The 24,136-nt window shown below is 44.1% G+C and overlaps 1 protein-coding gene across 1 annotated transcript in view; it reads right to left on the reverse strand.

Moving 5' to 3' along the window:
• Positions 1-20,220, reverse strand: part of HGO (homogentisate 1,2-dioxygenase) — a 57,118-nt gene extending 36,898 nt beyond the window's left edge. The window contains exons 1-2 of the mRNA XM_087694256.1: positions 19,660-20,220; positions 2,203-2,436 (exon numbers count right to left, since the gene is read on the reverse strand). Coding sequence (XP_087550382.1) covers positions 2,203-2,436; positions 19,660-20,003 — 578 coding nt within the window. The 5' untranslated portion in view covers positions 20,004-20,220. The remainder of the gene's footprint in view (positions 1-2,202; positions 2,437-19,659) is intronic.
• Positions 20,221-24,136: the final 3,916 nt, after the last annotated feature.

The following is a 24,136-nucleotide window of genomic DNA, read 5'->3' on the forward strand; positions in this document are numbered from 1 at the left end:
TATGGTAAGTATCCCAAAGTGCTAACCAGGGTTTGGTGCGGCAAGAATTCGACCTAGTTTTACATTTGCTGCCAAGTTAGAACCGCAAACCCTAAGATCTTACTCACATTCGGAATGTCGAGTCAATTGGGTGCTTATGTATGAAATGATCTAAGGTTTTATCCTAGGGATCATGATAAAACTCCGACGGAGTTGCCTATTTCTAGGACCATGGGCCAACCTAATTAGACATGGGTTGGAGGATACCCTAAACCCCGCTACTCGGCTGGAGGTAATTCCGTGACGGAAAAACGCTAGGCAACGGATAGAATGATCCCGTGGAATAGACGCAATACATGTGCAAAGAGCTGCAACATTGTATAGACTTGAGATTTGCCCACGAGAGAGTTTTGTCATCTCTCGAGATGAGGTTGGCAAGTTATTGAAGGAGTTTAACCTACACAAGAGGATGACTAATCATCTTGTTACTCACTTTCCTTGGAGGTAAATTGCCAAGGAAAAGGGAAGTTAAGTATTTGCCTTGAAGCAAATGACCAGACTATAACTAAAGCGACATGGTCGCTGGATCCGGCCACAACAAACCTAAAGTATGGGTAGGGTATAACCCTAGCCCAAGAATGATAGGAATCTTGCCAAGTCGCAATTGATTCCGGATCAAATGCGGGTTGCGTTCGGAGGAAAGAAGTCATTTCTTGACAGTTTGCCAGCCAACCGGCCATTTGAATTTGATTGTGCTTGTAACAGTTAGAAAAGCACTGTTTGCATTGTTTGCTCAATGAACTAAAGGAGGAAAACATATTTAAACGCTTCAGGTGAAAGTCCTGAAGGGAGAGGCAGCTTCAGTTACCCCCGACTGCCTGCCTAACCCTAACCAAGGGGGTTGTGAACCGCGCCGGGAACGTGGACCGAACCCGCCGTGAGAGGTCTCTCCGTTGAGTTCTGCTTGGAGCAGGAGGACGCTTGGGTGCCAGGGGGGGCTCTGGCTGTAAATCCCTCGCCTTCCGGGTCCTGCACAAGAGACTAACGTGACTCGGGATTGGATCTCGAGGCCCGCATACTAGTCTACGGGCGGAAACTTGGATTGGAAGTCCCTGGTGGATTCCTGGATAGCCTACGGACGGATTATGATACGCCTACGGGCGGGAAACTCCTTGTATTGCAATGATAAAAGGATATAATGATAACAAAGAAGTTGTTTGACATTGTTTTCTTTATGTCCTGTGATAAGATTATGTGAAGGAACCAGTGCTTAACAGGTTTAATCAAGGAAGCTGGTTGTTATATGTCAAACTAATGTGGTAGGTAATTACATAACTAAAACAAACTCAGGAAAGTGCGGAGGATGGACCATGGGTCCGTCCTACGGATGGGTGGTCCCAGTTAGCCGGGAACTTTTCTCAAAGTCTTCCACGAACAGGAGGGTGATAATCAGCATCAAAGCAAATAACGAGGAAAATGACCTAGAGTTACGTCCTATCCGATTCACGCTGTTTTAGGGGAACGGAATGGGACTATGCCTTGTGGCAGAGAGGTCGAACCCTGCATCCCTCTCGTTTCCCATTCTCCTTGAACCAAGTGCAGCGCGGATCCGCTTCGGTCCAGGCGCTTCTGCGTAAAGAAGTTCGCTCGGTCCGACGCTAGCTATTGATAGTTAATGACCAAACAGGGAGACCCAAATTCAGGTCGATCCTAAGTGGGAACGGCCACGATACTTCCGCTACGTGGCAGACTCGGGAAGACCTAGATTGCAAAACCCGTAACATTCCATGGGAGTGCCGGGTGGAGCTTTCTAGACATCCTTCCCGATGGACTGCTAAGACGTGTCCGGAAGGGTTCTAGTGGACACGTTACATGTAGATAATTCTTCTGTTCTAAAGTAAGACTGTATCATCCTCAGCAGGCATACCAAACTATTCCCATAAATATTTCTGTGCCTTAGTATTTGAATGTGGGACTGGAGACAACATTTTTATGTACCAACCTGCAATTTTCTTCGAACCCCAATGCATGTATTAATACAAACAATTTGGTCAACCAAACTTTTAACAACCATTGCAAACTCCCTTACAGCCTAAGAAACTCAAACATGATAAAGTTGAGATTTACAGCACACAAGGTCTCTAAGGTAATTCTGTATAGCTCAATCATACAACAAATGAATGCCAGCAGACCACTTATTAGGAATAGGAAGTGAAAACTCACAAATGAATTGCATATCCATGCCGAAGATAAGGGCTCCCAGCACCACAAACTGTGAACAAGCCCTCTACAAAATCTGTGGGAATGTCAGGAATATGCTTTGGTGCCCACCGCAGCTGAGTAGGTGTTGCTGCAATTTTTTCAGAGACTGTGAAATCGCCAACTAAGAATTTATGCTCCGGTGTTCGACGAGCAAAGGGCTCATGAGTTACTGACGGTTTGATCCGGTAGAACCAACTGTTACCAAGAAAAGTAAAACTTAAAAATGTAGCATGACCTAATGTGCAGCAAAAATATGCTTGGAACAAAGGGAAACAGCTACTATGACATAATGTGCTGTGAATACCTACGGGAAAAAGAGCACAAGACCAAAAGAATTCTTCACTTCAAGTACGGGAAGCTATCCTGAAAGTTCTGTTCCGTTTGCAAAGATTTTGCAAGAGTAACACATAACTTATGATCTGCACACCTGGAAAACATAATGCATGAATTATGTGCATCCTAACACCCAACATCTTCTGGATCATCCCCATAAGGTTATATTTGTCACATATCCGATTCAAATGTCCCAACCAATTGCCATCATCAATGGCAATCTTCCAAGAGTTCATGCCACCCCCATACAGCTGAAGTATAAGCCAATCTGAGAAATATGATCTTTTAGATCCAAGCCTTTTTCTTGGGGCTGTTGAGTTTTCCTTTCATGTTTAGTTCTAGCTGGATAGTAACCAAGGATCTACCCTTTCTAGAGTGTGATAAGAGTGCTGAATAGTATCCTATCTTCAGATTTGTCCATGATACTCTTTAAGTTTGATTCTGAAATGATTATCCCGGTGCAACTTTCTCGCGTTTTATAAATCATTCAACTATGACTTCAATGATGATGTACAAAAGAAGTTGCTTGTGATGGTGACAATTTCAAATAAAACACAAACTCATGCCATCTAAAATAAAAGAAAGGTATATTAAAGGATTTTGCTATGAGACAAGCAAAGAGTGGAAATTAAAGCAGCAATACTGTTAAACAATAATATTTACTCTCTTGAACATATTTCTTCTTGCCAACATTCTGCATATTCAAGACAACATCCTGCACTTGAATATTTCAACCTAAGTAAAATGTATCTTGAAAGAACAAGCATTTCAAACTTCCAGCAAATGACAAAAACAATTTGGTTCTTTTCTAATCCCCGTGCCAACAATTATTTGGTCGCTATAGTCCTCAACCTGCTACATGATCAATGCCATGACCTAAAAACAAGACTTGTCACCCAAGCTGACCTTAAAGCCAAATCAAGTTATATGTAGAGGAAGATTTGGCCAATATAAAGTTACAAAAATATAGGTCGAGATTAATCCTCAATTATTGGCCAATTTATCCCACTCTTATACAACCCCAAAAAGAAAAATCAATTCAGTTGAACTAAACCAAAAGCAGAGAGTTTTTGGTGGGACGAATCTCTCAAAAAATTTGTGTAGAAAGAGACAAAGGGAGACACCACTTTCGTTCCTATGTTTGTCAACTTTCATGGCCATCATACCTTGGCCTTTCCATCGCCGTCACTCTTACCTCATCACCACCTCCCAATAAAGAAATGTTATGGCAAACACAAAAATGCAAAAGTATATGACAAGTTACAACATGTAGAAGACAATTTGTCGAATGCTGAATGCTAATAATTGAATAATGAATATGAAGATGATACAATCAATGGGCCTCGAACATCCGTGTCTCTAGGACTGCAACAGAGTTGGCTGAAAAAGTATTGGAGTATCCAGTATGCAGAAAACACAGACACAGCTTACAAGATGATGCGTCATTTGTCCACAAATAGAAAGGGGTGAGGGAAAAGCATGGCTTTCTGATGACAAAATGGTGTGGACAGTCAATAGCTGTCTGAGAACTCCACAACAGCAAGACACAGATGCCGATCAGTAGGTAACAGTTGGTTTGTGCCGGAAGGCATCCACCAAATGGCTGAAACACAGATGCTAGAACAAGGTTGATTACGCCCCCAGCTAGCGTCCAGGTCGTTAGGCTGAGATGGGCAGCTGAACAGCAAGGGCAGAACTCCACAAAGCTCCACAAACTGACAACATCCTCCAGAAGGGGTATGGGTAGCGATGGGCAACACGAGAGCTGAAAGTGTGGGTAGCTGGAATGAGGGAATGAAGAATGCACAAAACCCAGACTCCTATTTAGAGGACAGGGGGTGCATTTGTCATACTGTCAAAATAAAACAGAAGGAATGGAGACTCTTCCTTTATTGCCAAACAAGAAGACAATAGGTTTTTACCTATTGTTTATTCATGATCTTACAAGGCTTGGTACTCACGTGGTATTTACATAGGATACGATGACAGTGGAAGATGCTTCTACAAGTGCCGTTCTATGGACAGGATCCTAGGAGGGTAAGCTTTACATGCTCACAACCTTAGCCACAAGGTCTTCCCACGAGCTTGGGCTGCTTTGGCATGATCCTTATGGTCACCTAAATTTGACACTATACAATGGGCTTCTCGAAATAAGATGTTGGAGAAAATTCTCGATTTCCCTCCTCTTCACACTTTAAGCCCTAGTTGTTTGAGGGGCATGCAGCATAGGCAGCCCCATCCCCAAGTTGCCACTCTGAGAGCTTCTACTTTGCACAAGTTGGTTCATACCAACCTTTGCGGACCTATGGGCACAACCTCCAGACAACTTCAGTCGTTATGTGTGGCCTCATTTTTTGGAGTACAAGAGCAAGGAGTGAAAGGTGTTTGTGGAAACACATACTACCTTCAAAGTTCATGGCGTACAAGCAAATCATGGTGGAGAGTTTACTTCTAACCTCTTTTCTCAGTTTTGCAAAGATCACAGCATTCAGTTGGAGTATATCTATCCGAACACACCTTCGGGGAATGGTGTGGTGAAGTGTGCAAATCGGACCATACTAGAGATAGCACAATCGATGTTGAAGTATCGAGGTCTTCCTCATACCCTTTGGGGTGAGGCACTAGCTCCATCCCAACCGCTCCCCGACTTCTGCATTACAGGACATGACTCCCTACAAAGCTTTCTTTGGTCAAAAGCCCTCCATGTCTCACTTTTGCATCTTTGGATGTGATGCATTTGTCCATGTGGACAAGAAGAAAGAAAGACGAAGCTTGACTTAAAGTCATGGAAACTCATCTTTGTGGACTATAGCACTACCACAAAGGGCTATTGCCTCTACGACCCGACAACACAAAAGCTTGAGGTGAGTAGGGATGTGATCTTCAATGAGGCCTCAGCCTCCGAGGGATGATTCTATTGCAAGTGATTCTTTGTCATCGACCAACCCTCCCCCACCCTTAGTTTCTCTAGTTTCTTCCAAGCTGCCTCTTAGCACCCCTTCTTCGTCTTCGGCTCCTCCCCTCCTCCTTCTCCACCCTCTACTTCGGCTTCACTACCACCTCTGACAAATGCAACTTCTTCTTCTTTTCTTTGTCGCATACTTCCACCCCTTCAACCTCCTTTGCGGAGTCTTCTAGGGTTGATCAATTGTTAGAGGGGGGGGAGCCTTCTTCAAATAAGGAGAATTTACCTTTCCTTGGTGAGGGGGGGTCCCTTTCACAAACAAGTGCATTGCAAGTACCAAAGGCTACTCAATCTCTCTTGCAACAAGATGAGCCTATTCGGATTTCTCATCAGTACCGACAACTCATGCAAGATTCAAGTGTTTCTCACTTTCTTGCTTCTCCTAAAGGTCCATGTTGATCAACTCATTTACAGGCCTAGGAGAATAGTTCACTTTGTGTGAACTATGCTCTTATGCGCAAATTCTTCATGCCAGTAAGCCTACTATAGTTGAGGAGGCTCTTACACAAGATATTTGGTGTCAACCCATGCAAGTGGAGCTAAATTCTATCGAGCGTAATCAAACTAGGGAATTGGTTCCGCATCCCCTGAAGTGGAAGGTGATAGGTGTAACGTGGGTCTATAAGACCAAGTACCTTGCCAATGGTTCCTTGGACTTTCTCAAAGGGCAAGTTTGGACTATTTTGAGACTTTTGCTTGCACCTACTGCTCGGATGCCTACTATTCGGCTTACTTTGGCTTGTGCACCCCACCTTTTTACAAAGCGGCTTCCATCGATCAACTTATAACTCCAACCTTTACTTCAAGGTTGAGGGTGACAAGTGCGTTTTGCTCATCTTGCACGTGGATGATCTTATCATTACAGGGAGCTCTAATCAAGAGGTTGATTGTACTCCAGAGATTTTACGACAAAAGTTTGACATGATAGATCTTGGGATCCTACAATTCTTCCTTGGCTTGGAGATCTATCAAATGGCACAAGGCATTTTTATTTTGTAGCATAAGTACATTTCCGAGCTTCTCTCGAAGTTTGGTATGCCTGATTATTGGCCTATTTCTTGCCTCATGGACCTAGAGTCCAAGCTTTTGGTAGCCGGAGCTCCCCTTACAAATGCCACCCATTATAGGCATCTTGTTGGTTCCCTCATCTAGTTTATTCACACTCAGTCTGATGTTTCTTTTGTTGTGGCTTTATTGTCTTCCTTCATGAAGACTCCCAATCAGAAGCATTGGAGAGCGGCCTTGCACATTCTTCATTATTTACAGAGGACTCGATCCTACGAGATCATGTATAGTAAGGTGGTTACTCTCTCTTGTTGGAGTGGTTTTGACTAGGCAAGCAATGTGCGTTCGCGTCGATCCGCTACAAGTGTTGCATTCTCCCTTGGATGGCGAGTTATCTCATGGAGCAGTAAGAAGCAACCTACTATGGCCCTTTCTTCTACGGAGGTTGAGTATCGTGCCTTTTGTTCTACAACTATGGAGGCGGTTTGGCTTCGCCGCATGTTGGCAAAGATTGGCTTTCCTCAACCTGGACCTATACAACTACGTGTCGACAACCAAAGTGGTCTCACTCTAGCAAAGAGCCCTGTGTTTCATGCTTGCACAAAGCACATCGAGGCTCAATATCACTATGTTCGAGAGCAAGTCGTCATTTCGGAGTTAGCAATCGCCTACTGTCCCATGAAGGACAATGCAGCTGATCGCTTCACGAAGTCTTTGCTCTAGACTTCTATACTTCATCACATGCAATTGTTGGGTCTTCAGACACTCCCAGGATTTGAGAGAGGGTGTTAGCTTGCCTATTTCAATTATGTCAATTTGTGATCTCCTAGTTGTGAGCTCCTGTCAACTCGTAGTTGTGAGCTCTTGTCAAAGTCTAACAGAGACATAGAAGCTCTAGCAATTTAGGTGCATTTTCTTTATTTGTCGACTTCTTGTATGCATTCCTAGGCCAATTTCCGCTTTCCGCAGTTGCCTACACCTGCTAGACAATGTCTGTTGAGAAACCCTTCGCCCGCAATTTGTGTTTTGCGTTTCTATGTTTTGCATTTAGGGTTTGCGTTCGCAGCCCCAAAAAGGGGAACCATCCTAGACTAACTCTGCCTATTTATAGGCCACTCTCTCATTCATTCCTCACGGCTAATTTATTCAGTCCGTCACCTCTTCTCTCCAGCCTCTCCACTACCCTCACACCCCTTCAAAAGGGCATTGTGGTTCGTGGTTTGTGGCTGTCTTCATCATCTTCCTTGTGCTACGGCACCCTTGTTCCCTTGTATGACAATCACTCCATGATTCAGAACTTCATCATTCCATTCATCAGAGTTTCTTCTCTCTTCTCTTCTCCTCTCCATGTTTGCCAAGTTCACTCCATGTTCCTCCCCGCGCAAACCCTATTGTCTCGCTGGTACATCATCTTTTGACATGGTATCAGAGCTAGATCTACTCAAACAGCGGCAAAGATCCTCCACTCCAGTGACGGCAAAGACCGGTGGCAGGTTTGGCATCCACTTCTCTTCTTTTTCCGCTGCATCAAAATCTCGTTTTTGCAGGTTTCAGGTGTTTTCAACTTGCTGCCCGCACCCCTTTCGCGGAGGACATCATAGTCTCAGCTGTCCCTTGCTGTCATATACAATCTGGCGCCTATTTCCAGCCTTCTACCCACAGTTTGCAGCTGTTTACAGCAGAGAGTGACTGTTGCTGATCACTCTCCATTCAAAAAATAATCTCATTCTTGCAAATTTCAGGTATTTCAGCCTGCTGCCCACACCTTGGACGCTGAGGACATTGCAGTCCAAGCTGGCCATCGCTATCTATAACAGTTTGGTGCATGTTTCCAATCTACCACACACTATTCTGAGCTGATTTCAGCATATTGACTACTACTACTAGTTTTTCCTGCGGTTTTAGTGTCTCTCTCTCTCTTGCAGCCACCGTTTGTGTTTTCTCTCCTGCAACTTGCGTTTTTAGTCTTTCTCTCTCCTTACCTACGTTTTTCTATTGGTTGCAACCTCTAAATGTTGGTAGCATCCTCCCACTGGCAGCTCACTTCCAGCCCTCCCACCCCTTGCGGCGGACATTGCGGTTCGTACTTCACACTGCCCTCACACCCCTTGAGGCGGACATTGTGGCTTGTGGTTTGTGGCTCACCTCTTCCTTCTTCAATTTGCCACACCGGTACCATGACATCTCCACCGACAAATTGCTAGTCTAATGGGTGCTACTACTATGGCATGAACGGTCATCCCACCGAAGACTGTCAACATCGACCTTTGCTCCCCAACGCACCGGAGCATATGCATCTTCCACCAAGCACTCCTTGTGCAACCTCTCCTTTCTGGGCCACAGAGATCGTTCTACATCAGCTATCACAGTATTATGCTCAAGGCAATAAGCAGCACCCTGTGAGAGTGTGCAACGGAAGAAGAACACGAACACAGAGGAGAGGAGAGAGAAAGCAGAGAATGAAGGAAGAAAGTCTGCACTGACTGAGATGAATGCTGAATACACTGGAATGGACAGAACAATCCCTGCACGCAGCCCGGAGCATCAGTGAGAGAACCAGGACAGACTGGACACAGCGGCAGCACCAATGCCGGAGACGGAGGCGACGGGAGCAGTGCTGTACCTGCAGAGCATAATGCTGGACTGACTGGGGGGGCTGCTATAAATAGCCCCCAGGCCAGCAAACTGGCCGACCAGCCAAACTGGCCGACCTGGCCAGATTTGGCCGACCAGCCAGATCTGGCCGACTTTGGCCAGATCTGGCCAAAGTCGGCCAGATCTGGCCGACTGCCCAGAAAATGGGCAGTCTGGACAAAAAACAGCCCAGTTTGGGCTGTAACAAACCCAGGGCTGCAAGCTGACTAGGGCAGCCACAAAAATGCACTGACAGAGCTCCTCTGTCTCCTGTCAGACTCTGACAGGAGCTCACAACCAGGAGATGACAGACTGAGACTGAAGAAGAGCAGGCTAACACCCCCTCTCAACTCCTGGGAGAGTCTGAAGACCCAAGAACCGCATGTGATGAAGCAAAGAAGCCTGAGGCAACGGCTTCGTAAAGAGATCAGCTGCATTGGCCGCCGTAGGACAATAGACCACCACCAGCTCCGAATCCACGATCCGCTCTCGAACATAGTGATACTGAACCTCAATGTGCTTCGTGCGAGCATGAAACACCGGGTTCTTGGCCAGAGCAAGAGCACTCTGGTTATCCACGCACAGCTCCGTAGGTCCGGTCTAGGAAAAGCCAATCTCCGCGAGTAAGCAACGGAGCCAAACTGCCTCCATAGCGGTCGAACATAGGGCCCGATACTCAGCCTCTGTAGAAGAAAGTGCCACAGTAGGCTGCTTCTTGCTGCTCCAAGAGACAGCACCAGATCCAAGGGTGAAAGCATAACCTGTAGTGGATCGTCGCGAATCCACATCACCTGCCCAATCAGAATCACTCCATCCAGAGAGGGTAATCCCATCTCCATACATGATCCCGAAGGATCGAGTCCCCTGTAAATAGCGAAGAACCCGCAAGGCCGCCTGCCAGTGATCCTGGGTAGGAGTCTGCATAAAAGAAGACAATAAAGCCACCACAAAAGAGATATCCGGCCGAGTGTGAAGCAGCCAGATAAGAGAGCCGACAAGGCACCTGTAACGGGTGGGATCGGTAAGAGGAACTCCAGCTGTCAAAAGCTTGGACTCAGGGTCCATGGGGCATGAGATAGGCCGACACTCAGCCATATCAAACTCTGAAAGAAGCTCAGAGATGTACCTGTGCTGCGAGATAAAAATGCCCTGTGCCATCTGATAGATCTCCAGACCTAGAAAGAAGTGAAGGATCCCTAGATCCGTCATGTCAAACTCCTGCTGAAGAATGGACCGTGTATGCTCCACCTGCTGAGTGTCACTCCCTGTAATGATAAGATCATCCACATACAAGATAAGGAACACCGAAAGAGAATCCACAACCCGTAAGTAGAGGTTGGGATCATAAGCGGAGCGCGCAAAGCCATTCTGTAGAAAGAAGCAGTCAATCCGCTGGTACTTAGCACGAGGAGCCTGCTTCAGGCCATAAAGAGCCTTCCGCAGCCTGTAGACATGATCCTCCTTCCCCTGCACAAGAAAACCAGGAGGCTGTGAAACATAAATCTCCTCCTCAAGAACGCCATTCAGAAAAGCAGACTTGACGTCCATCTGATAGACAGGCCAACGGTGGTGAGCAGCAAGAGCCAAAAGAACTCGGATGGTAGACATCCTGGCTGTAGGAGCAAAAGTCTCAAAGTAATCAAACCCTGCACGCTGAGCAAAACCCTTGGCAACAAGCCTAGCCTTATGCTTGTCCAAGGAGCCATCTGCAAGATATTTGGTCTTAAAGACCCATTTCACACCAATCACCTTCCGTTTCGCGGGACGCGGAACAAGCTCCCACGTATGGTTTCGCTCGATGGAATCGAGCTCGGCCTGCATAGCCTGTTTCCAAATATCCTGTGCAAGAGCCTCCTCCACAGTGGAAGGCTCGGAATCCTGAAGAATCTGTGACATAAGAGCATAGTTGACACATAGTGAACTGTCCCGCTAGGCCTGTAAACGTGCTGATCGACGTGGACCTAAAGAAGAAGCAGGAAAGTGAGTAACACCTGAATCCTGCATGAGCCGGCGATACCATAAAGGAATCCTGAGAGACTCCTGTTGCTGTGAGGGAGACCGGGGGGCCTCCAAAACCTGTAAAGCACCCATATCGGAGAGGGACTCCCCCTCACCGAGTGAAGGTAGATCCTCCGCATCTGAAGAAGGCTGTATATCCCGTGAAGATCCCGAAGTGGCGGTAGAAGAGCTCGTAGAACACGAAGGCACATCCACCAAAGGGGAAAGGGAAGCCAAAGGAGGAGGAATGGGGGGGTGCTAAGGGGCATCCTGGAAGGAAGGGAAGGGAGAGAAGGTGGGTGGGGGGGGGGGGGGTCCGTCGAGGATGAAGAAACATCTGTAATAGAACCATCAATCGGATCCTCAGAGGCCAAAGCCTCATCAAATATCACATCCCTGCTCACCTCAACCGTCCGCGTCGTCGGGTCATAGAGCCGATATCCCTTCGTGGTCGTACTATAACCAATGAAAATAAGCTTTCGCGACTTAGAGTCGAACTTCGTCTTCCTCTTCTTCTTGTCCACATGGACAAAAGCATCGCACCCAAAGATGCGGAAATGGGACACGGAAGGCTTCTTCCCAAAGAAAGCCTCATACGGAGTCATGTCCTGTAATGCCGAAGTCGGAGAGCGGTTGCGAATATGCATCGCTGTAGCCACCGCCTCACCCCAAAGGAAATGAGGAAGACTCCTATGCTCCAGCATAGATCGGGCCATCTCAAGCATGGTCCGATTCGCACGCTCCACCACACCATTCTTTGATGGTGTGTTCGGATGGGAATACTCCACCCGAATACCATGATCCCTGCAAAACTGAGAGAAAAGGTGAGAAATGAACTCGCCACCGTGATCAGCTCGAACACCACGAACCTTGGAAGTTGTTTGGGTCTCCACAAACACCTGCCACTCACAGAAACGGGAGTACGCCTCGCTCTTGTACTCCAAGAAATAAGGCCACACATAACGACTAAAGTCGTCCACAATCAGCATCAAATACTTGGCCTTCCCAAGGGAGGCCATGCCCATCGGTCCGCAAAGGTCGGTATGAACCAACTCAAGCGGAGAAGTAGCCCGCCTAGAAGCAACCTGCGGGTGAGGCTGCCGATGCTGCTTGCCCCTCAAGCAGCTAGGGCACAAAGTGTGAAGAGGAGGGAAATCAGGAAGTCCCTCCACCATCTTCCTCCTAGAAGCCCGGAGAAGAGAATCGAGGTTCAAATGACCATACCGAGCATGCCAAAGCAGCCCAAGCTCATGGAAAGTCCGCGCAGCCAAGGCTGTGAGCAAATAAAGCCCACCCTCCTGTGTACCTGTCCAAAGAGCATCACCTGTAGAAGCATCCTCCACTGTGACTGCATCCTGTGTAAAAATGACTCGGGTACCTAACTGAGTAAGGCCATGCACAGATAAAAGGTTAAAACCCAAATCAGGGACATAGAGAACTTTGGCGGAGGAAGACTGCCTTTCAGTAAACATAGGTAAAGTCCCCACGCCTCGAACAGGAACTGTAGAATTGTCACCAATGGAGACTATACCCCCTCTGGAACGAAGATCCTGAAGCCAATCCTGACGGAAGGTCATATGTGAAGATGCTCCACTGTCGACGAGCCAAGGCTTCTCCTGAGTGGTAGAAGCTAGGGCAGTGTCTTCCTCAACAAAGACATGCATAAACACAGATTCTGTTGTGGCTGGGGCCACCTTCGAGTCCTTCTCCTTAGGCTTCAAATGGGGATACTTCTGCCAACACTTCTCCTCGGGATGAGTGCCCTTCCCACAATGGGGACATTTGGGCTTCTTCTCCTTCGCATCCTTCTTGTCCTCCTCCTTCTTGTCCTTGGCCTTCTCCTTCTTTTGTTTCTTCTTCTTGCCGCCACCTGTGCCGGCCGTAAATGCCTTGGTGGAGCCACTGGCTCCCACATCTTTGAGTCGCTCGTCATGCTCCAAGACAAGCGGGAAAAGCTCCTCCCATAGGAGTGTCTCACGGGTCCTCGAAGTGATGAGGCTGGTGTAGAAGACATCATAACGGGGTGATGGCAGCTGAGTCAACAGAATCATCGCCATATCCTCAGACGATATCAGACGACCAAGAGAGGCTAGCTCGCCTCACATATCCTCCATCTTCGTGATGTGCTCCTTCATGGAAGAAGAACCATCAAGACTGAGCATCCACAACTTCTTCTCCAGGGAAATCTTGTGAGCAAATGTCTTGTGGTGATACAAAGACGCAAGCTTTGTCCACACTTCCGCCACGGTCTGTAACCTATAAACATGTACGAGAACAGAATCATGTAGACTCATAAAAAGAAAGGAACGGGCTCAAGAGTTGAGCCTATCCCATAAGGCTGCACGGTCCATAGAAGTACCATCGGACGAATCCACGGGGGGTCGAACGATGGGCGAAGAAACAAGCTCCCAAAGGTCAAAGGTATCAAGGATGCAAGCCACCTTGCAGGACCATAGGAAGTAGTTGGAACCATCCAACTTATCTTCCTTCGGAAAGGAAGGGAGAATCGGCACCTGTATAGAGGGAATCAAGGAAGGCATCCGCACATCTGAAGCAGTCTTCACTGAAGAAACCTTCGCAGTAGATGGAACCCTCTGAGATGCATGGACTGAAGAAGGACGAGTGCGAGGAGGTTCTTCCCGATGTCGAACTTCACGATAATCCCGCCTCCGCTCAGAGGAATGATGAGAGAGAAGCTCATCCTCTGAGTCTTCAAAGCCTGAAAACTGGTAAGACATCTTCCAATCTGCAAAAATACCAAAGAAAGTTGTGCCGCTGTCGAAATAGAACAAGCAATGTGGTCACCAACCACCAAGACGCAGGCAGAGAGTGCCTACAAACACCTGGATCTGCAAAACGCAAAGAGAACTGATGTCGAACACCAGAGAAGAGACCACCAGCACCAGGAAACAGCCCGGACAGAGGTCTCCAGCAGGAAAAGAGCCGCCTGAGGTGGAAGCGACCTACAGAACAGCAAAACGCAGCCTATAGGGAGGTTGCCCAGCAGCAGGAGAGGCCGCCTGGTGGAAAACGCAGGGTTGCTGCATCGCTGGATGGCGTGGCAGCCTCTGCAGTCAGCGTGGGCAGCAAACGCAGGTTGTACAGCCTCCTGAAGCAATCGCCTGGCTGTTGTGGATCTGTTGGCAGCAGCAGTAAGGTATTTCTCTCCTGAAGGTATGTCCTCCGTGCTCTCAATCAGGCGATGATACCATGTGAGAGTGCGCAACGGAAGAAGAACACGAACACAGAGGAGAGGAGAGAGAAAGCAGAGAATGAAGGAAGAAAGTCTGCACTGACTGAGATGAATGCTGAATACACTAGAATGGACAGAACAGTCCCTGCACGCAGCCCGGAGCATCAGTGAGGGAACCAGGACAGACTGGACGCAGTGGCAGCACCAATGCCGGAGACGGAGGCGACGGGAGCAGTGCTGTACCTGCAGAGCATAATGCTGGACTGACTGGGGGGGCTGCTATAAATAGCCCCCAGGCCAGCAAACTGGCCGACCTGGCCAGATTTGGCCAACCAGCCAGATCTGGCCGACTGCCCAGAAAATGGGCAGTCTGGACAAAAAACAGCCCAGTTTGGGCTGTAACAAACCCAGGGCTGCAAGCTGACTAGGGCAGCCACAAAAATGCACTGACAGAGCTCCTCTGTCTCCTGTCAGACTCTGACAGGAGCTCACAACCAGGAGATGACAGACTGAGACTGAAGAAGAGCAGGCTAACACACCCGACACACACTAAGTCCTTTCGAGCATACGGAGGCTCCAAGACCTTACGAGGTGATAAGCCCTCCCAGAGATCACCCCACTGCGCGAAGGTTTCCCCCACCCACTTCTGGGTACAGTGGCTTCCACGGCCCACATCTCCTCCACAGTCCCCTCTCCCAAGAGCCCGCGATCATTCCCCACCCTTGGCTCATCTTGAGCCTCCTTCTTCCCCACCCTCTTCCACTCAAGTTCGAGAGGCCACTTCTAGGTGCTTTCCGGCTTCTTCTTCCGAGCCCCAGATACCTTCTTTGACACAATCGGCAGCACTTCCTTTGTCATTAGATGCTTCGCAGTCCATGAGCCATGAGTGGTTAGATTTCCTTTCTCTCTCAGACTGGGATTCAGAGGGGGATTTTCTTACTTCACCCTCAAAGGGGGCTTCCAGTTCTTCTTTGGCTTCAGAGGGGGCTCCTACTTCTACTCCTTTAGATTCAGAGAGGGACCCTATGTGCCATGAAGTTCCTCACACACCACCACCTTTCACTTTCGAGGAGTGGCTCTTCTTTGGGCAATCATTTCCTGTACTCATACCCAAGATCTAGAGGATCTACCTAGATCAGGGCCTTGGGTCTTCACCAACGACTTGGTGGCTAGACCTTCCTATTCCTTCTAGCATGGAGTCACGAAGCTAGTGGCTTCTCTCCCAAGGTTGAGTTTTGGATTCTACAACTCATCCAATCTCCTGACTCTCTTCAAAGATCTCCTTTCAAGTGGTATTCTCAGATTACAAGGTGGATCTTCTTCGTCCCTTGGTCAACATGGAGTCACCTCCCGAGATCGAGAACAAGCATATCCTTATGGTTCTCAGCACCACACAAAGTCCCTGTGCATTGCATGATTTCATCATCTTTGTACTAGGGTGCTTGGGCAAATGAACAATTTCCCCACAAGGGACATTGTCCAAGTGGCACCTGCTGCATGAGCATTCTTCAGCATGTAGCATTGCATCTCCACCTCACTCCTCTTGTTCCCCTTTTTGGGCTTGAGAGGGGGTGTTGAGAAACCCTTCACCCACAGTTTGCATTTCTACGTTTTGTATTTAGGGTTTGCAACTCCAAAAAGGGGACTAACTCTGCCTATTTATAGGCCACTCTCAAACAATGGCACCACCAGAGACAAAGACGGAGTGTGTAACCTGCATAATACAGAAAAGAATAATCTATCCCAACTAGTGGCCTAGTCATAAATAGCCAAACATCTCCAAATGTGACCAACCAGCTACAAGGAAGATCCTCCCATGTATCCCACATCATCCCTTCACAACTATATTATCTATTGTGTTTTAGATGGAATCTTTTCATATGTTAACTACAACATCTTCTCATCTACAATTTGCTATTCCACTTCCTTGTCACTAGTCTCCACATTTTTTTTCTTTTTTTAACCAATTGGTCCTTAGCTATTGCATGGCATCACCCAGAGCTCTAGTCTACCATAGTAACCACGCAACCTTTGTGGCGTTTTAAATAAATTAACCATGAGCTTGTTACCATTTATATACTTTAGTTTTCTTGCCACAATAGAATACTTGATAATATTCTCCCTATTCGTTTTAGTTGTATATACTTTCACTTTTTTCTTTTTTACTTTGTTTCAATATTCTATGATGATCATTTCAAAAAACTTTTAAATCAAAACTAAGATATATTATTTGTATTCATATTTTCTCTATACACAAAGATACATAGTTTTAGCAAGTGAAAAATGTCACTACGTATAAAACTATCAATTATGTTAGATATCTAGTAGAGTAATCTTACTAAATAAATGACCATACTTCATGTAATTTACTTTTAAAAGCAAGTACTATGTTATCAGTTTAGTAAGATTAAAAAAACTAAATAACAGAGAAATTATTATCTTCTCTAAGTTTTTAATCATCAATGAGATTTGTTTGAATTTAAAAAGCCTGATCATCCTTGGTAAACCCCGGCATTTTGAACTCAAACAATATATTCACAAAAATAATATGGATCTATAAATTTATCTAGATCTTTTATCTCATCAATTGGTGGCATCTCTTATAGTGGGTGTTGAAGATGATAGAAGCAACACATCCCCACATCATTTGGCTTTCTTACTTTCTTTCTTTTTTAACTCAATGAGATCTCTCAAACTATTACTAACTATATACTATAAAATAGGATATATTTAAATATAAGAAGTATCAATACTACCTAATCCTTGGATGCTTTTACAGCATCTTTTAGTACATTCATAGACCTTGACTATAAATATTCCGTGTTATTTTATTACACAGAGCAATTAAAACGTATTAAGATCATCTCTTGAAATTTTATATACTTTATAATTATAAACAAAAGAATTTTTTCGTATTTAAAAAAGTGCCCTATAAAAAAATGATGATCATCTCGTTTAATGAAAGCTCGTTCTTTATTACTCTAAATAAGGTTGTTATAAGCATCTTCTCATCTTTCACTCCCTAACGAAAGTGCCATGATAATAGTTTTATATCATCAACAAATATCTTCAATAGACACATCAATATTCTTAGAATTCTCTTTTAGAATGATATATATATCATCTCAAACATTCTTTAACTTTTAGTCTTTCAATTGTTTATCTTTCCACATACAAGATATTCGATCCTATATATACTAAATTTGGTTTGTCCTAAAAGCTAGTTGAAATACTAGGTCATACTAAGAGCCAAGGATCTACTTATCATAGACATTACAAATCTCCTCTATTATAAAATTTTCAATGACCACACCAATTTGTAGCAAGTACAATCTTCTAAGCTTTAATTCTCGTGCTTTTACATAAACTTTCAAAAGCTAATGCATATTGAGCATGTATTTTTCCTATTCTATATGAAATAAATTTATATTTTCTATGAATGATTTTTCTCCTAAACTCATTCTCATTGTTATAATCTCAAGTAGCTTTGTTTTTTTATAATCAATCCTACATACACTCTATCCACCATAATTAATAGTTTTATATGTGTTGATTATTTTTCCCTTACTAAAACTATGGAGCTTTTGTATGTAAAGAGAGGACGAATAAAGGCTATACACTGTAGTTCCAATTTAAAAGTTGCTTTTAAATGATAACTATAAAATATTGAGATAATATAAAAAAGAAAAGAGTGAAAGCAAAAGCAATTAAAACCAATAGAAAGAATATCTTCAAGTATCCTACTGTAACAAGAAAACTAAAGCATGTAAACCATAGCAAATCCATAGTCAACTTATATCAACAACTACAAAGATTGCTGCAAACACTCCATAACCATACCAATTGCTGCATTTTAGATGAGATCTACTCTAGTTTTGACACATAGGCGAAGCTATCAAAGAGTTCTTCCAACTCGTCTTTAACCCTGTTAACGGAGACACAAAGATTCAAGATTCATTGTATGCACATTAGCATAGTGTGTTTGTTCATTCATCTTCATTTTCTCTGAGTTCTCTGCACCTTTGAGTTCTATTGTTTTCATTGTGTTATTACCATACATTTTGAGTTTATCTTCTTTGTTTCAAGTATTTCTTTACATTGTCACCAATTATACATGTTTCTAAGATGTTCCAAGGGTAAACACTATACATCATGAGACTCCAAGAAGTTGCAATTCAGAAATTTTGAGAGATTTGGGAACAAGAGCACATAAACTCACGAACTAGAGCCATGAGCTGAGTCAGTTCCGATGCAATACTAATGCCAATTGCAAATCCTGTAGTGTATTTCAGGAAGCTAGAATAATGCTCCTCTCTCCATAAGAGTGCAAGTACAAATCACAATGTTACAAGTCTCCAATTAGCAACAAGCTTCTGGCTCAAATGTAGGAGGAAACACCTAACTATGACAGCTATGCTGGATCTGCCATGAATGGAGTCCACAGTGATGCAGAAGCAAACAGGGTCTTGCTATGAGAGAGTGAATGCAACCCAGCCAACCAAATTAGCTCCCAATTTTTACTCCCAATGGGTATCAAACCCACAACATGTCCTTATCTTGTTTGGGAGAGGGCAATCTCCTCTTCTTTATATCTAGCATTATGTTTCAAGGAAAAACAAGTTACCTCAACTATGGGATACTTAGAAGAAATATTAGATGTGGCAACCCATTCGCAATAATCTGGAAAGACCAGTATGGAGATGCAGTGACAACTCATCTTGATCCTTTCTCTTGAACATTCTACAATACTTCTAAATTGCACCAATAAAACTGATTCTGTCAGGTATGCGATCTGAAGTTCACAGCCAGTCATAGACCCTGCTTTCTGAAAACTACACACTCAAATGCCTATTGAAGCCTACCATGATCCAAATTTGCTTTGATACAGCACAATGTCATGAACACCACCAATCATGATCATCTCTCCTTAATTGGCCAAATAATGTAACTAACAGCCACATGTCCTTTAATAGGCATGTGCACACTCACGTTTCATTTCCTGTTAGAGAAACCAGTGTGCATTATGTAAGACTAAACGCCTAATTTGAACCAGCTACCTCCACTGCCATTCTATATGTATCATGGAAGTGACATCCACAAATGTGATTCGCTCTTAGAGAGTCCACAAATTTTCACGTTTTTCAGGAAAGTGGAAAACAATAGGTGCAAAGTTCAGAGCCTTGCTGAATAATGATATCCATCGACATGATGTACTTCCCAAAAATTTCACAGATTTTGTTCTTAAAAAAAGTAGGAAATCCTCTCTTCTAGGTCGGGATCCCAGGACTACCTTCTGAGGTTGGTGTGCCGAGGTGCGGTGAAGGCAGTGCCGGAAATCTGCTCCGCATACAAGCCATAAGGGCAGGTGAGGGGATTATTCTGGCCCGAGGGGAGGGCACCAGGCAAGGCCTCCGAGGAGAAATGGTTGCCGAAGCCACTTTGGTACTCCAAGTGCTGCCAATCATCGTGATCCTCCTCTGATTCCGAGAAAGATGAGATCTTCAATGGTATGTGATCATGGCTGTGGTTGATCGAGGCATGCCTGGGGTTGATCGAGACAGCTGCTTCAAGCCCGTCTGGAAGGGCACAATCTGCTCCTGCCTTCTCATCGTGAGGGTTGATGAAGGTTGCCATGATGATCTTCTAAGAAGAGATGAGCGTGATCGATACAGTTTGAGAATGTTTTCCCTTTTGTTGTTCTGGACTCCTGAGAGGAGGAACCCGGCACGGCACTTACTGTGTAGGTAGGTGTGACGTGGATACGATCTCCCATGTTTGCAGCGTCAGCTGCGTTTTTTCCAGAAGAAGGGCCGGAGAAGCCATTAAAAAAAGAGCAACTCGTTCTCAAGGCGCTTTACGAGATAATAACAAGGCTACAAGCCCTCATGTGCTGATTCTTTGGTCCCCCCCTCCCACCCCCGGGCCCAAAAAAAGTGAAGAGTTTTGAAGGACATCTTTCTAAGCGTTCAATTTGAAAGAAGCAAGTGGTGGTGCACTCGCAATTCTCGCAAAGCTCGGCGGTCTTTTCTTCGTTCGTTTTGCACTTCTGTGAGCAAAGGGAGACGGTCGTGCTAAGGAGAGTAGTCTCCTATCATACAACCGCTTCTTTTTGCTCACAAAAGAATTACAAATAGTATGCTTCACACTTAATAAACGAGGCGCTTTGCACCTAATATGTAAAATCCCATGAACCTTCAAAAGCCTTTTGAAAGCCGGCAGATAGAAATTCTCTCTCCACACATTATTGTATTATTTTTGTACCTATATCAATGGATGTTTTATCTTGTTGTCTATCTCATGTAAGTACAACTAGCATTTCTTGCGCGCTTATTGCACGAAGCTTTTGCAAAGCGGCTATGTTGATTGCTTCCTCACCTTGTGAGGCTATATTTCTTTCTCAATTGCACCTCTCTCTCTCTCTCTCTCTCTCTCTCTCTCTCTCTCTCTCTCTCTCTCTCTCTCACATATCTTACTCACACTTATTATATCCATAAGAATCAACTAGTATACCTCACTAAACACAAAAATATAGAAAATGAAGAACATCAACATATATAACTAATTTATGGATAGCAAGGATAAAATATAGTTCAAAATGTATCCAACTAAAGCAAAAGAGCTCTAATGTCCATGAAAAAGAAGACTTTCTCTGAACCAGCTAATTAAAGCAAAGCTTTCTTTTTCTTCCAAAATGATTTGGAACATTTTGATATCCACAACTAACATGGACAAGTGAAGCTATGATGTGCTCTTCTTTGGGCATGGTAGATGATGAACCAGTCTCTTCTCCTCTTGCATCTTAAATCAAAGAAAACCACAATGTAGAATAAATACCATCAGATTATAGTATACAAAGATAGTAGAAAAGTAACAAAGATCGTTGCATTGAATGCTCTCTACAAAATAAAAATACTTGGTGTGATATTCCTAGACCACTCTATAGGAGGTATGAATGCTTGATGCATAGTAACAAAGCAACCCAAATCTTTACTTTCATACTTATTCCACCTCATTGGTATCTTATCAATGTGAGATCATTTGTACTTGTGGTTTTGTCAAGGGCAGCCATGTAAACACAAAAACATTGAATGTAATCTACATGTGAGATCTCAATAAACATGGAAAACATAATGTCTATATTGGCATCAAACTCCACATGCTTGGTGACTCTAGCCATAGTCCTTCTTATAATAGCATGGCTAATAACTACACACAAAGTATATTATAAATGCTTTTGGCAGTCAAAAGCTAGATAATAGCCATAACATGGAGTAGGAATCTGCAAAAGTTGGTCAAACCCTTGAGAAAGAGAAAGATCCACATTGGAAATAACATTTTTTTAACATATAAAAAATATCTCAAAAATATGCAATCCAAGTGATTGCAATGGGACTTTAATAAATATTTAGCTCAAAAAAAGCATTTCATATCAATATACTTTCTAAAGTAATCTTTGTACACAATGTTGGTGGTGACAATTGCAACCTCTGCACTTTCTTCTAAGCAAGACTTTCTCACCAGATGACAAATTCATCCTCGAAAATGTTACATATAACTAACCATGAGTAAGCATTGGTGCTTTCAAATACATACCTACAATAGACAAAGTTTGGCCTTGTGATGATGCCAGGAGGCATATTCCACGGTGGATTCCGTAAAATTTTATTACCGAGGCTCATACACAAGGTGGATTCTTTGTGTGAAAAGTCGATGGGGATGCCTATCCTTTTCGGGCGTTTTGTTAATTTAATATGTAAGTGGGTGATTCCATAGCGGGTGATTCCGCAAAATACATATTTAAATTAATAAACGTTTATGAGTTTAGAGTGCGCACTCGTAATAAATTAAGGTTAGGATTGATTTCTAACCAATTTATTTTTGTAGCTGAAGACTACTAGGTATTCACTTTTGTCGGTTTAATTGTATTATTTTTCTAACAATTGTGAATGCTTTAGTTGATGTGTAGAGCAAGCAGCGGTGGCAATGGGAAGCATTGGACGATAGCGTGTATTCAAATTATCATCAATTTTTTATGGGCACGTATCTTAGGCATGGCGTCCATATTTTGTCACGCTTATTTATTAAAGCGCTTGATATTTATTTATTATTTTTGTATGCGCATGGGTGCACGATTTAAATATTTGTATTGGACATTGTATTTGGGTACTGCCTGACTTCTTGGGCGCCCAATAGCTTTAATTCTTTAGTGGCACAAAAGCAAACACAAAAGCCAAAGCGTGTTAATTGTAATTGGGCTATTTCTTGAGTTTGAAGATGAATAATATATAAAATACATGCTTTGTGGAGCGCTCACACAAGGCATGGGGGGAGATTGCACCCAATTGGTCTCTTGTTTATGTCGTGCAAGCTTTCTTCATTGATTCTTGTGCAAAAAGTAGAGTTCTTTTGTTCTTAGGGGCCTTCTGACACTCACTGCGCGCGCATATGGCATCCGATCTGTGCACCAGTGGTATCAGAGCGAAGCTGAGATCGAGAGCTTCCAATCGCTTACCATCTCACGCGAAGGTGGAGCTCCTAGAATGATCGAGCTCTACAGACAGTCTCGTGGCAAACGGTCGATACCAACGTGTTCCTGGCAGTCAAGAACCCCCTGTTGTACACTCAGATCGCGAGGGACCAGCCTCTATAGGCGGAGGACCACGCGGGAAGATCCTTCAAGAAGTCGTGGAAGAATAGATAAGAATTTTCCTTCATAGCTTTCAAGCTTTCATAATAAGCTTATAAGCTTCAAAAAGAAGCTTATTAAAAGCTTCATTAGTCATTTTATTCCGCCTGCGGCAGCAGTATGAACTGGCTGCCGTCGACTTTGGCAAGGACATACTCAGTTCCTCAAAATTTACGCTTAGTCAACAAAGATTTAAACTCTAAGTTCTCTAAGTTGCCCAAGTCATCAAGGTCCTACAAGTCATCTTCAACGATTACCATAGCGGCAGTTCGTATTCAGCAACACACAACTCACTTTACTACTTTCTGGAATCCCCTGTTCATACCTTGAACTGACAGAAGCAGATTACAGCAATCAATTATCAATACGTAGACTATACGCAGTCTATACGCACAATTACTTTCTTGGAAGACGATTGTGATATCAAATTTTGCAATCGTAAAGAAGAAATACCATAAAAGCCAAACAATATATACACAAGCCTTGTAAACCCGCCTTTAAGCTACGCTCATCCCGCTAATAAGGTTTCGAGTGTGTGAGGTCTTTTGGAATTTTGCAGGATGACTGATCAAAACATGGACGATCTTATGGCTGAAGGTGATCTACCCGAACCAACAATGGAGCAAAAGTTGGATTTGATTATGATGCAGCTACAAGAGGAACGAAGAGCACGACAAGCTTTGCAAGCTCAATTGGCCAATTTGCAACCATCTACCACTGACCAAGATGGATCGCAACCTGAAGATCTTATACGACGTACCATTGATGCAACACTTGAAGCCCAATCTATTCGGAAAGAAACAAAGATAAGTAAAAGAAACTTCAAACTCCGTACTTTCAATGGATCACGCGATGGAAAGACTGTTCTTGCTTTTATCAGTCAATTTGATGATTATTTCTATGAAGAAACATATGCTGAGAAAGGCAAAATTAAATGTGTCACTAACCATTTAGTTGACCAAGCATCCTTATGGTGGACTGTGGTCCACAAAAGCGTTGATTGTCCCACTACTTGGGAGACTTTCCAAAAGAAATTTTTGCAGAATTTCCTTCCTCCCCAATTCCACGAAAAAGCCATTAA

The sequence above is a fragment of the Lygodium microphyllum genome, chromosome 15 (assembly GCF_053477565.2).
Source record: "Lygodium microphyllum isolate KBCC chromosome 15, Lygodium_microphyllum_v1.1.10, whole genome shotgun sequence".
Taxonomy (NCBI): domain Eukaryota; kingdom Viridiplantae; phylum Streptophyta; class Polypodiopsida; order Schizaeales; family Lygodiaceae; genus Lygodium; species Lygodium microphyllum.